Source organism: Perna viridis, chromosome 10 (assembly GCF_037379345.1).
Source record: "Perna viridis isolate PV_CMFRI_1.1 ecotype Kerala chromosome 10, ASM3737934v1, whole genome shotgun sequence".
In the NCBI taxonomy this organism is placed as follows: domain Eukaryota; kingdom Metazoa; phylum Mollusca; class Bivalvia; order Mytilida; family Mytilidae; genus Perna; species Perna viridis.
Genome location: NC_142454.1, coordinates 19,697,516 through 19,712,547, shown reverse-complemented (window position 1 = coordinate 19,712,547; position 15,032 = coordinate 19,697,516). Strand labels below are relative to the sequence as shown.

Here is a 15,032-nt window from a genome sequence, read left to right as displayed (position 1 = left end):
TGGTCATACTTTCTCCCATGCATTAAAGATTTAACCTAAAATGTTCTTATGCATTTATGAGCAAGTACAATAGCAGTTATTCAAAACGCAAATAAATAAAAATCAGTACTTGCAAGTGGTAGTAAAACGTGTACGTATAGACCGAGCACTTACTATTACATTTTGTATCGTTTATGTATATACATGTGTATATAGGATTTTAGGTAAATTAAAGGAGAAAGGAGGGGTAGACTACACTACATAAATGAAAACTCCAAAATGCAATAACAAATTTTTATATTCACCTTAAATAACCCGCTTAGAAAATTTATCTTTTTCAACTTTTTAAGTACAAAGACCGAAAGTGAACTGTTAGTGACCTCTGTAAGAGTTATCAAGGGAACCAAGGTTATAGCGGTAATCAAAAGAATGTAATCCAGGGACAAAGACCAGACATGGAAAACAGACATACACAGCAAAGAACAGCGAGTTAAATTCATACATACAAAGTAACAAAAGTAAATGAGCAACTCGGACTCCACTAAAAACTGGGAGCATAGGCCAAGTGCACCGGTAGGGTAAGCGTCCTCTGCTTTTCTAGAAACAACCGCCGAGTTGCTCATAAAAAGTCAAGTTCGGGGTAGACAAACGAGGAAAGGAAAACTATGACCCATTGAATACATCAGTTTTCATGGTGCTGATGGATACACCATAACGATCCACGAGTTCATGATGACGACCATAAAACTTCTGTAGTGATGACTTCAATCTTGTAGCAACATAACCCTGTTCCAGAAGCCTATTTGTTATAGCGATACAAAAAGTCTGCATAGTTTCGGCAAGCTCTGGCATAACGTATGAGTTGTGATATGAACACTCCATACGCAGGAGCCGAAGTGATGTTGCCACAGATGAAAGGAAAGTTGACACTTCTGAATGAAAAGTCATCACGTTTGTCGTAAAGTTTGGTCAATAGTTTTCCTTTACCATTGATTTCTAAGTGTAGGTCAAGATATGAGGCTGACTTCACAGTGTCTGTAGTATCCTTTATCTCAAGTTCTTTTGGGTAGATGCGATGTATCAAATCCCCGAAATTAGGATTGTTTAAAGACAATACGTCATCTATATAGCAGAAACTGAGATTAAAGGATCTAGCCAAACGATATTCTTTCTTTCTGATCAGATCAGCTATAAAGTCAGCCTCATAAGAGTAAAGGAATAGGTAAGCAAGTAAAGGAGCACAATTTGTTCCCATTGGAATGCCGACCGTTTGTTGAAAAACACGTCCACCACACTGGACAAATATGTTTTCGATTAAAAATTCCAGCATTTTGTAAACATCTTCCTCTGTATATTTAGAAGATGATTTGGAATTATTTCTTACAAAGTATGAGGAATATCTACCAAGAACTATATATTTGTATCTAGGTGTACCATCTTTTTTGGAAAAACAACGATGTATAATGTTTTTAAGTCGGGATTTTAACTGAGTATGGGGAATAGAAGTATACAGTGTTGAAAAATCATAGGTTTTAATGCTATTATATTCAGATGATAGTCTTGAACTGATTGTCTCCAAAAGATCTTTCGAATTTTTCAAGATCCACATTGAATTAATACCACTACGGGAGTAACAAGTGTTGAGGTAGGACTGTAGATTCTCTTTGACAGTTGTGAGTATAGAAGTTAAAAGTTTTGAAAGAGGTTTGGTGCTACATTTTGCAGATCCAGCTATGAAACGTTGTTTGTATGGATTCTTGTGAAGTTTAGGAATCCAGTACATAGACGGTAAATCACAATCATCTTCCTTGGTAGAGAGACCAAAAAAGGATAGCACAGATTAATGGTTTTCCACAATCTCTTCTTTGGAGAGAGTGGTAGCAGTGTAGGTCCTACCACTGCTATCATTTTCTACGTCTACCTCTGATAATAAACATTGGATATAAAACGTTTTGCAGACAAAAACAACGTTGTTTTGGGCTTTGTCTGCTGGTACGACAACATATTTGTCATGTATAGTAGACAATGTTTTTGCTACATCGGGGTCTTTTTAAACTGATGTAGCCTTGGCACTCATTGACCTGCTTAAAACTTTCATTCGTTTCAAAATTAAAGACCTCACGGCCTTTAACCACTCTGATAGAGAATCAATGTCTTCTTGTTCTCGGTTTATCCATTTTCTTGCATAGTCCTCGACGGCATCCATAAGAACTTATGGAGCGTGGTTCACGGTACTTGGGACCTTTAGAAAGGATATTACGCAGAGATTTGTTTTCGATAATGGTTAAATCTCCCGTAACGACGTGACGAGAAGGACCATGTTTGAATGGAGAGGTTTTGCAAGAACAGTCATGTGGTTTAGCCTTGAAGTCCTCAATCTCGAGGTTCTGCAATAGCCTTTTATAATTGAAAATTTTGGATGCGATGGGTGAAGTATAGGAATATAAAATAATTGGTATGGATTTGTTTTTGAAATATGGGGGAATTTTGTTGGTAACGTTTTTGTGATGGAGGATGTTAGCCCAATTAATTGCATCTATATCTTTGTTGACACACAGGAGTGGAAGAAATGATCGTTTTTCTTCATCTTGACTTTTCACGCAAACTGGTTTAAATAGTCTGTGGAAACCAATGTCCAAAATGATGGCAACAAGTCTGTATAATGATGACGTGGGGTCAGAAACAGGAGTGTCAAGACTTGTTTTGTAAAGGGAGTGTAGTAGAGTGAGAGGTATAGAATAAAGTTTGGTTCTAATGTGATGAAGTCCAAGAGGTTTTTGTATGAAAGGAATGAGACCATCTATAGAGACATCATGTAACTTAGGTGACGTATAGTGGCGATGGTCATGACTCCTTTCCCGACATGGATTTTTGTCAAATAAATTCATCACATTCATGTTATTGTTATATTGGCTTGAAAGGTTTCCTATACTTTTGATGTTGTCATTGCATCCGTAAGGTATTGCAGTACCTAGTCTGCGTATCCAGTACTCCTCTCTTTCCCTACGAAATATCTGAATTCGTGAAAAGTAACACTAAAACAGTAAACTGATATTTTAAAAATTCTGAACAGATGAAGCAATCCTCCTAGGTTGATATTGCTTTGCATTTAGGTTCTTTTAAATCGCTTAGTATTGCTACATGTAATTTTTTTTAACAGTAAAACCTGTCTTAAATACCAAACTGAATAGTTATGTGAAAATAAATGTGTTTCTTAAAGTATTTCGGGTGTGCCAACTATGAACCTGTGTTTACCAAACATCTCCATATAAAAAAGAGAAAACTGAAATTCATTTCATCACAGTCATGGTTTCAGTGTTATACCATAATAGTACTTGAAATCAGATAATGTGACCCTTGACCTCATCATGCAAACTTGGAATTGATAAAAAAAAGTCAAAGTAAAATAGAAACTTTTAATAACAGTGAAAAATGGAAAACAATCCTCTAATATTAATAATGAATAATGGTCAGACAACATGTATTTATAATATCATGTATACAATTGGATTTATGCATATAAATAGATGATTGTTCTGCATATCAGTCAGTTGTATGGTTAAAATACCTGTAAATACCTGTATTACCTGATGACAGGGGTTATGCAGGAATTCAAATTAGATAGGTTTAAGTTTGGAACTTACAAGACTTAAATTTGAGTAGTATAAAAATTGAAACTGGACAATGAGTGGTGCTGTTAAATCTTCATTGTTATTTTTGTAAACAATATAATCATTATCCATCCTTCCCTATTGTGTTAACATCGACACTAGCTAGTCAATTTTATTTTTCTGAAAAAAGTTTTAATTTTTACTGTATAATTCAACTTAACTCATTTGAATTATGTTAATAAAGAAATAATAAAATGCTTTACATCTGTAAGTTTATTGTTATTTCTGTCATAAACAAGGAGTTTAAGGTCCTCCAACTTCCCAAAATTATTTTAGTAATAGTGACCTAGACCTTAAAATGACCTCGCAATAATAAGGTGTCCTCCCTATCAGTATAACCTGGCAGCCTGGGTAAAATACTAGTTCCACAAGTTCTCCCAAATATAACACCTGGTCGCCAGTGACCTTCTGTCTTCTAATGGGCTAAGCAAATTTGACCAAATTTTTTTTCAAATTTTATATATTCTAATATTCAAATATTAAAAAAAAATATGTCTGAATATCTCTTTCAAATTACTTATATTATCTTTTGATAATTAAGTTAATTTAGGTAATTTCATCTTTGTTTTCATTTTATTTCATTAGGGGCAACTTACTCATATATTGTGCATATCCATCACTGGTGACCTAAGTCTATATTTTTTTATATCTTAGGGTCGCTGATGATATTGACCAGGGAACCAGATTACCTATTGGTAAAGCTAATTTGAATCCCTGCATTAGTGTTCACTGTTGAAAATGTCTTGATATAGTTACATATATGGTTAAAATGATAATGGATGCCAGTTGTGTACATTTATATCGAGTATCGCATGCAAGGCTAATGATCTTCGTCCAGCCAACCAGATTAGGTGTCAAATAGGTCCGCAGAAATAGGTCAGGGAAGTGAATTAAATGTGAAAGTAGCCTTAAAATTGATTTAAATTTAGATATGCAGTTCATAAACAAAGACAAAATTTGTTTTTAAATATTTGCAGTATCTTGATCAAGTTCGCTTTATTTTTTTATATGGACAATCATTTACCTATCCTATCCCTCCCCATCAGCCATCATTCCTTTTTTCAATGACCTAATAAAAGGAAGAAAAATGTACAAGTGCGATGCTCGGTTGTAGGCTGTACCTAACTCACATAAAAACTCTAGTAAACAACAAAAAAGATTCACATTAATTGAGAAAAATAAGATGATACCAACTAGATATACATTTGTTAATTTCATTGGAATATCTATGATGAAATGGTTTACTTGATGAGGAAAACAAATGATATAACATGCTTATATTTCAAATATGGACTTTCATAATTTAACTTTTTTGGACTATTTCATTTATGGAAAAAATAAATTATTAATGTCTGAAAAGACTTGACAACCAGCAACTAAAATAATAAGAAAAAAAATATAAACAATCATTTGTAAAATCAGATTCACGCTTTTGAGAAACTACATACACTTGTAATTTGTGGCAAGTTACATAAATAGTATATATTATTAAAAAGTCAAGTACTATTTAACTTAAAATATAAATATTATTCCTAATGAAGGTGCCATTCATCTATGCAAATCAAACATTAAAATCATAAATAAACCTGGTCCAGTGCCATTAAAACTAAAAAAAAACTTGTAACCATAAAAGCATTACTCAGCAAAATCTTGTTATTTTTTCAGTTATCAGGTCAAAATAAAAGGAACAATTTTTACTTAGTCAAAGTACCAATAAAATTTTACTTTTGAACAAAATGTCCTTATAACTAGTAAGTCCCTGCAGTTATGGTTAAATACAAGAAAGCATGTCTTCACATGTGTCTTACTATTCATTGTCTGGCCAGGGTTAGCATATGAATGGTGTACAATGGATGAAATCAACCATTACACAGTTGACTTACAGGCACCAACAATTTTTTACTGAAAGGGACGTGAGAATAAAAAAGGGGGGAATTTTAGCCTGAAAATTAACTCAGTGTGTTTGGACATCGTCAAGAGAAAAAAAAAAAAAAACGGTTTCAAAGTCCCCATTACTAACAAATTTCAAAAAAATATTTTGATTCCATCTGCTGCGGAAACAAAAAAGATTATTTTCACACAAAAAATTTCTCATAAAAAGTCCCACGCCCCTTTGTAATAAAATGATAGTGCCCTAAGAAGAAAAAAGAAATTGATTGGTATACTTTTTTTAAATTCTTATAAACAGGGATGATTTTATGAGGTCTACAAACAAAGTGGAAATTCGCAAAATCAGAAGTAAATATACAGTAAAAAAGTATCATAACGGTAAAATCCGGATTTGAAATAACGGAAATCCACTAAAAAAATCACCCCTGTATAAAGAACAAGTATTTTACCCGTAAAGCTGTAGTCAGATTGTTAAGAACTCATACTAAAAACATTACGCAAAATATTTCCCTAGAATTTAAAAAACTTTCCACTGAAAATTCTGCTGAAAAAGACATGATGAATATAAAATATAAATAAAACTATATAATTGGAAAAAAAACAATCAATCTAATAAATACAGTTCAATAACAAATTCAATATAACAACAATACAGGGTAGCTTAAACAAACTTTCAAGAATAAAATTAACGATGAAAAAAGTAAAAATAATAAAAGATTTCCTGCAGACATATAACATCATTCTATGTAGTTTAATTTGTCTTAGACATTTGTTGTAAACTTAGATATTCACTTTGCATATGGCACATTTAAAATGTTAAAAAAAATATTGATCACAGTTGCATAAGAAGTGCAATGAAAGGGATTTATGAGCTTTCTACTGGTATTATTATACAGTACATAAAAAAAGTATTAATTCTATTGGATGAAATATAATCACGTGACATAGATTAATTTGGATATTTTTTGTTTTAATTGCAAGAAAGGTTGAATAACCACCAAAATTCATGCCATCATTGAATAACCCTATTATTCACCAGTGAATAACCCATCATTTTTTGTCAGTCCTTTTTCAGTATAATAAGACAATTATGGCACTATTAATTCAGTGAATATCCAAAATTGTCAACCTCACTAAGGTTATTTCCCTCGGGCTAAAGCCCGCAGGGAAATAACCCTAGTTCAGGTTGACAATTTCGAATATTAACCTCCTCAGAGGGCCATTATTGTATATTAACATGCATTTTAATTTCTTTTCACAGTGACAATAGTTCAACATATAATTCAGCATTTATCTAATTACTAGATATAGAAATTATTCACTAAGAGTGATTGTATATTTTTTTTACTTAAATAACAGTACTATGGGCAAGAAATGTTAAATGTTTTCCTCTTTCTTTAAAACAATATAGTTTACTGTAAATTGTATATTATAATATAATAAGCAAAGTTTGAATATTTTTACAGCTCAGAAAGAGAGCAACCTATGGTGATCTGTGATTTCCAAATAACAATTTTAATCACATGTCTTTTAAGTACATATACAAATGTACTAACAATGCAAATCTAAACAAATACACATCCAAATTATTCTTACAGTTAGCTTCAGATTCACAAAAATCTGCAGAGAAATCTAAATACATACTACATTTGACTGACAAAATGAGAAGAATGCATATCTAAATCACAAAGATTCTATGAGCAAAGACTAATGAGAACTGCATATAATTTTACTATGGATGCTAAAAGTAGACAACAATAAACAGAGATAAGAAGTTTTAAGGAGGTAGACCTAGGGTAATAGGCATAACTCTTACAAATCAATTGTACGTTTGTATAAACCATTTTACACAGATATCATTTAAGCATCTAATATAAATGTAACTTTTATTTATTTCATTGTTTCAATTAAATGCTTGAAAGGCTTTGGTGAAATTAATCACAATGCAAACATATTACTGATTCCAAGAGTTACTTCCTTTACTATAGTTCTACCTCCTTTAGTTTTACTTGTAAATATGCTGTAGTTAAATGTTCCTCTATGGACAAAATACAGAATTTAAAAGAAAGAGCAGAGTTATCTACCTTAACAATTTTACATTAATGAAAAGATCTTGGTCTACATGTAACTTTTATACTCTTTAAATAAATCCCATTGAACGCTTCTCAAATAATTTAAATGTTTAATCATTAAGAATATACCTAGCAAACAAATTTATATAAGTAATTATATCAGATAAGATATATGTATCTGGAGTATTTCACAAGACAAAAACCAAAATGGATATATGAGCCATTTATAGCAGTATTAATCTATAAAGTAATGAACACTAATAATTTATGTCATCTGTACTACAATTATTGTCTCTACATGAAAGCAAATAATGAGATTTTCTTCATCACAATATATGTAACCTTCATGCAACCATAGGTAACTAAATGCTTAAAAACCTTGCTTTTTTAGCATAATACAACCCTTATTCACCCTTTTCTACTGAAGTTTCAATTGACAATAGAAAATGAATCCATATGCATGTGATAGATACTTTGAAAAAAAATCCAGTATCATATGTAAGATGACTAAAAATAATTCCCATGTGTCCATTCTAAGCTTGATATATAGTGAAAAATGATAGAAGACCATTACGTTTATAATGAACTAGTCATGCTATAAATATAATCTCAAAAACTAATAAAACGGGTATTTCTTTAAATAGCTACACATTTACTTCTTCTGTATCAATAACCATACCGGTTTTTTAGTACACCAACATATATTCTAAAAATAAATAATGAGTGTTTAGACAATATCTGTATGTTTCATTCTCTGCAATGCTTTACAAATCTATTAACTGTCTCTAAATGCACCACATTTTGCTTGAAGGAGTATCTATCATAACTCTTTTAGTCATTTGCGTTCTTCATAACATATAAACCACACCAACACTTCATCAATGTATCATCCCAAAATGTGATATTCCAAACCACTGACTTTCTTGTTTCATTTGACATCATTTTTGATGGATTTCTCGATGATCATTTTAATGCCGTTTATAACAGCAATATAGTGTCTCAATGGCCATTTATTGTCACACTCTTGACCTCTTCCTCTGGCAGATGGCTTGCCTCTTCCTCTAGAGCAAGAATTTGATCGTAACTCATTTGTTCACAACTTCCTCCTCTCCGTAACTTGATTAGGGCACAAATTCTTTCCCAGTGTTTACGATTATCTTTCACAGAGTTATGCACAGTACTTGCATCAATGAAAATTTCTTCTAATACCCTGCAGTTCACAATGATAAAAATGTTATTATATCAATTCAAATTGTTTTAATTTTGACAATGATGTTAAAATTTGGTTTTGCATCTAAAAATAGATCTTAAAAATATAAGACTTATCTAAGAATAAATGTGCTCCAAAATCTTACTTATATCTTTTAAGTACTCATCAGATATTATCAAGTTAGTACAGCAAATGAAAGAATGTGTACTATTAATCACTGGTATTTAGTTCTCTTAAAATTTGGTTGTGTTAAAAGACACTCTCACTTCCATTCTGTAGGGATGATTTTACCAGATCAACAAACAAAGCGGAAATAAGCAAAATTGGAAGTAAATATATAGTAAAAAAAGTATCATAGCTGTAAAATCCGGATTTTCAATTGCAGAATTCCCCTAAAAACGGGGAAAAAATCATCAATGATTTTGGTCAAGTTCTTTATCTATATTGAGGTCAACTGGAGTCAACAGGAATAAAGTCAGACATTGCAATGAGAGCCAAATGAACAAAAACACAAAGCGATACATAATCAAAGAAGCATTTGAGATATGTTTTATTTTCAAAGAATAATTTCCATATAACTTTTACTAGGCTTGTTTTCTTCAAATCCACAATCATTTCTTTGTCTAGTATAAAACCATAAACCAGATTTGTAGTAAGTGGCAAAAAACTGTGTCCCAACATTTTAGGTCAATACAATTTTTTGTCCAATAATCCTGCATGTGATTCAGCCCTTAAAAAGAGTATGTGGCTTGCAGGGAAGCATGATATTTGTGTTAACACAGTTCCTTTATATTGCATTATATGTCTTATTCTAATCAAGAGTTAAAACTAAAATGCACTTGAGTAGATAACATTTCTTTCATACAGAGTTGCATCCCTTTAACCACAAATTGTAAAAATCAAACTAACCTATAAACAGGCAATGCTATATGATCCAGGAAACCAATCTGTAAATCAGGGATTCTAGCTTTTTCTCTGTCCATCATGTCTGCTGGTGTCCTTCCCAATGATTTTTCTAAATCTCCTTGGGAGAAGAATTCATTGTAGATTAAAGCCTGCAACAGAAATGGTTACTAATGACATAGCTCTAATTTGTATAATGATAACATTTTTAACCAGAAATCAAATTCACCAAAAGTCATGTGTAGTAATTAGTCATAAGTAATGACTTCAAGAATATAGCATCGAGATTTGGTATCATATGACAATTTTTACTCTAAGGACTTGCTTTAAGCAATTGATCAAAGGATTCCAAAACATTTTTACTATTAAACTTCAAGGTGTTTCCTGAACTTTCAAAGGATTACAAATTAAAGAGCAGAGTTTAACAGTGGATTATCCCATGATGATTTGATTTTTTAAATCACGAACACATGTCCATGACTGCATGATTTTTGACTCTATAACACCATGCACAACTTAGTATTTGGAAATTTCTTATGAATATGGAATCCATGAAAACACATTCTTTTCTACCGTTATTGGACTACTAAAACACACAATTTTACCAATTTATTGTGTTCTTGAATGACATTACGAACTCCACTAGTGACATCTTTATTAAGTTCAAGCATACTCAATGCTCTATATGACATTACAAACTCCACTACTGATGTCTTATTACTCTAAAAATTAATGAAGTTAACTTTAATAACTTACAGCGATATGTTTTGCTGAGTCCCACGGTTTTGTCTGATCTGACAAATCTGAGGCTGTCATCAACAAACATGTCAACAATTTTCTGTGTTTCAAATTTGACTTGTTGTATTTTTCTGCAATGAAGAGAAAAAATAAATTTGCATGGTACAAGAACCAAAATCCACCAGCCCTTCACTGTTAATTATAACTGATAGACAATGCCACTCATTTCAAATCTAATCAAATTTAATGAAAACACTTTAGGCTGACAAGCATATATGCAATGATATCTGTAGAATACAAGAGGAAAATAAACTAAAGCTCACCAAAAAAAAAATACTGCACCCTTCAAGTAAGTGAAATGTATGACCCACAAGTTTAATTACCTCCCGTCCTCTGACAGTAATCATATTCTCTCATGCAGACTTACATATGACACCCAAATTCCCTTTAAAATTTCATTAAAATCCATGGAGCAGTTTTGCAGCTGTTGCACTTCAGAGTTTTTATAAAAATACCCTTGAGAAAGACTATATCCCTTTGAAGCTCTTCTACATATGATGCCATACCTTCATTTTTAGGTGTAGTTGGACTTATAAGATTTTAATATGTAAAACTCTTAGGTTTGATTTTTTCTCCCTTTAGAGTATCTCATCCTTCATGAATATCTATGAAGCCAACTCTTCTATGAAGTTTCATCAAAATCATTTACGAAGAGTATGACTTTCAAGAAAAGTGGACTGACAAACAGACATGGTGATTCCTATATACAACTCCCAAACACTTTTTTGTAACGGGGGTTGGTTTTATTAGTTTACAGAGAAAGGTTCTCTATGAGACTACTAATGCTTTCTTGAAAAGCTCTAATACTTTTCAGTAACTACTCCAGTAACTATAGATATACCACCATACCCTTTGCCATAGCTTCAATATTTTTCAATATCTTTAGATGATGAGCTAAATCTGTGGCTAAAATAATATCCCTCATCAAATCTAGTACTTGAGTATAATCCTGAAAAGAAATATGATCAATCTTAACATATAGTAATCTGATAATCTGATATAGTTATGATCGAATGAAATCTTATTAGAATATGTTCCCTAAAAATCTTTCACAAAAATCATTATAACTTTACACCCTTATCTTTCACAACATAAATTAGCACTATCATCATAATTTTACACAATATTTAAGGTAAGAAAAAGATTTCTCACAATTTTTTTTTTTTTTTTTTTTTTTAAAGGTTGACGTCTATATTCCACTTTTTGTGGCCAATGTTTAATGCAACCTATGACAAGTAATTGACTTGATACACAAACTGGTAGACTGAAGCACATGATACCCTTCTCCTAAATGAATATTTTGTTTTTATCAGACATGAAACTAGGTAAGTGCCACTCTCTGTAAGAATCAGGCAGTGGGTGAAACATGGTATGAAAAAAAAAACACCATTTTGAAAGTTTAATTTGACCATATGCACCATCAGAAACAAGGAAAAAAGACAAGATTTCCCAAATCATTTTTAGTACATTGAGTTAAAATTTTCATTGAAATGCACTGAAAATTAACATTTCAAGGGCACATAACTCTGTCAAAATCTGTAATCTTTTTTAACATTCTATAGAAAAATTTCTGAGCAAATCCAGTAATGCCGAGATCGAACAATGGTCTTATTAAATAGAAAAGCATTTTTGAATGAAACTATATTGTCAGATTGGTGGGGTATTGATATGCATGTATCTAATTTTTTTCCCATTTTGCATGATTCTTACATACACTTACACTTAAGATCCTTACTTGGCACAACAGGTTAATTTCCTGTTACACTGAAATTTAGCTCTCATTGGTTCTATTAAAGGTCATATGATAAATTTGTATATACTATATATTAATCCCCTGTATAAAAAAAAAAAAAAAAAAAAAGAAAGACGTAACAGCTTGTACATACCTTACTAACTAAATTTTCGTAAATATTACAGCCTTCTGTGTTTACTATACACATGGTTTGAGCAAAATGATGTCTCTGAAAAATTGGAATACTTAAGATTATTCAAAAACTCATCAAGTTATATAAAATTTCAATCAAGAAAATTATATTTTCTTCTTAATTTTAAAAATTGTTATTCTTTTTGTCCAGAAACAAAAAACAGTATTTTTTTTTATTCATTCAAGTGGTCTTCTTATAATAATATGAGATTTTTCCTACCTCTAAGACAGCACCCTCTGAGCTGTACAAAGCTGCCAGTACAGATTTCTGAAATACAACAAGAAATCAATACCTGTACATCTTCAAACAAATATCAATGCTATCTTTCATATACTTCACTTTTTAATCTTAATGACATTATAGCAAGGGCAAAGGGAGTTAATACACCCCTAATAAGGTATAAAAATTGGCCTTAACCTATGGGCTATGAGCTTGAAACCCCAAACACACCCATAAAAGAAAGAAAAATGTTAAGTCTACAAGGACTAAGTATGTGCCAATTAAGTAAACAAAAATTACAGAATGATGTTTTTGTAGTTCCAAGTGAAAATGCAAAGTGCTCTAATTTTTACCAATGCAAGCAAAAGTATTGTTATTTATAGCAAATAAGTAAACCAGAATTCCTTTATGTTTGCTTTTGTAGTAATTACTTATCAATTGTTTATTTTTTTTATCATGTCAGTAAGATTTTAATTTTGCAGTGTAAACAAACAGGGAACCTGTTTTCAGTAATTGTTAATTATTTAATGTAAACGTTTGACAAAAATATTGCATGCTATGTTGTGCTAAGTATACCCCCAATGAACCATTTATAGTAAACAGGAAGTCAACCAAAAAAGGAAGGCACTATACAAGTCCATCAGATTCCCTCAAATACATGCTGAGAAATTTGTTACAAATTTCCATAAGGCAACACCTAAATAATTACTAAGTTGTATGATAAACAGAAAGTAGATAAGCAACAAACATGAAAGGGGAGGCACTGTTTAAGTCCTAAAGCAATGTACCAAATATCTAAGCATTTCTCCAACAGAGGCTGAGAAATCTTATAGAAATGTGCAACAGACCAGGTGATTGCAAAATAGCCCCAATCTAATGAATAGGGATGTAATATACCCACCTTTACTTAAATACTTACAGAGGCTACTTGATATGAATTATTAGTCCCTCTGTGGTCAATATCGTGACAAAGGCAAGATACAAACAATGCAAATAATTCTGTATCTCTGTAATATAAATAAATCATTGAAAAATATCAGACTTTATTCATGTTCCTTAGTTCCCTAAGGTTCCATAAATCATCTTTTATAGATGAATTTATGTGACAGAGTGTAAAAGTTTTAAAAGAAGTTCAGATCAGAAATATTCACATAGTAAATGACAAGATTTATTTCTGGAAGTTTTTTAATTGATTTCTTTATTATGTCAAGGATGGATATCTATAAACAGTAGGTCACATTTTCAGACAAAGCAACTTTTTTTCAAGTACCTTACTGTTCTGTGATCGAATTCTAGCATGCATACAAACAACTGAAGAAGTTTCTTTTATCTAATTAAATATTATTTTTGAGCCTCAGTTTTTTTTATGTATATTAACTATTATAAGTGTTTTAACTATAAATTTCAGTATTTCCCTTTAATACTACAGAGTTTCAATAAGTTTGATAAGTCAAGACAGGAAGTAATTGAAAAAGGGTAACAACAAAATTACCAAACACTAATCCGATTCATAATCAAGTCAAGTCCCAAATAAAAAATCTGGCAAAATAGATATTACATCACTGCAGCAGTGGTACTTATCAAATTACTAATTTCTCACTTTTAAAGGGTCAGTCTAAAGAAAAATAAATATGTTTTACCCAAATGTCTAGAACTTTATACCAAGTTTCCAAAAGTCAGATTTACATGATTTAGTGTAATGGTAATAGTGTCAGCAGTGACCTAGGATCTATACTTACTCTAAATACTCTGATAAATTTAAATTCTTTATACATAAATAACAGAAGTGTGCCACAGCAAAGGCATGCATCCAGTTATGGTAAGGTGGATTTCTGTAACCCTTTCTAACCATTAAAATGAACCTATAAACAACCAAAAAAAGAATCAATAAAATAGTTTGTAGACAATTCAATACAAGTTACAAATGCATTTTTTTCTCAAAAATTAAGTACCAGTCCACATAAAATTCAGACACTGCCAATGGTAAAGTGATTCATGGTGTTGAAAAACCCACCAAACAAATGATACATTTTTAGTCTACATATGTTATACTTTCACAAAACAATGATAATTTCTGCTTTCAGATCTGCACTTCTAAGAAAATCATACATTCATCTCCCACTAAAATCAACTACATGATACCAAATCAAGAACAATAACTCTTGCAAAGTGCCTATTTCATGTACAATCTATATAATTTTTATCTCAAAAGCGCAACACCCAAAAGGAAAACTATGACTGGTTATGTGATTAGTAACTGTTTCTGAACAAAATAAAACAGAATTTGGTGGGTTTTTGATATGCATGAATCACCATCTGACTGATTTTTAGAAAGACTGCTACTTAATTAAAATGTAGCTTTTGA

The 15,032-nt window shown here is 31.3% G+C and overlaps 1 protein-coding gene across 8 annotated transcripts in view; it reads right to left on the bottom strand.

The window, feature by feature from the left end:
* Positions 1 to 3,381: 3,381 nt before the first annotated feature.
* The window catches only part of LOC148604857 (cGMP-dependent 3',5'-cyclic phosphodiesterase-like), an 86,191-nt gene continuing 74,540 nt past the window's right edge, over positions 3,382 to 15,032 (bottom strand). For all 8 annotated transcript variants that reach the window (XM_088549938.1, XM_088549935.1, XM_088549936.1 and 5 more), the window contains 8 exons: positions 14,407 to 14,529; positions 13,587 to 13,674; positions 12,668 to 12,715; positions 12,410 to 12,484; positions 11,373 to 11,472; positions 10,482 to 10,594; positions 9,732 to 9,877; positions 3,382 to 8,822 (listed from right to left, as the gene is read on the bottom strand). In XM_088549938.1, coding sequence (XP_088406064.1) covers positions 8,612 to 8,822; positions 9,732 to 9,877; positions 10,482 to 10,594; positions 11,373 to 11,472; positions 12,410 to 12,484; positions 12,668 to 12,715; positions 13,587 to 13,674; positions 14,407 to 14,529 — 904 coding nt within the window. In that variant the 3' untranslated portion in view covers positions 3,382 to 8,611. The remainder of the gene's footprint in view (positions 8,823 to 9,731; positions 9,878 to 10,481; positions 10,595 to 11,372; positions 11,473 to 12,409; positions 12,485 to 12,667; positions 12,716 to 13,586; positions 13,675 to 14,406; positions 14,530 to 15,032) is intronic.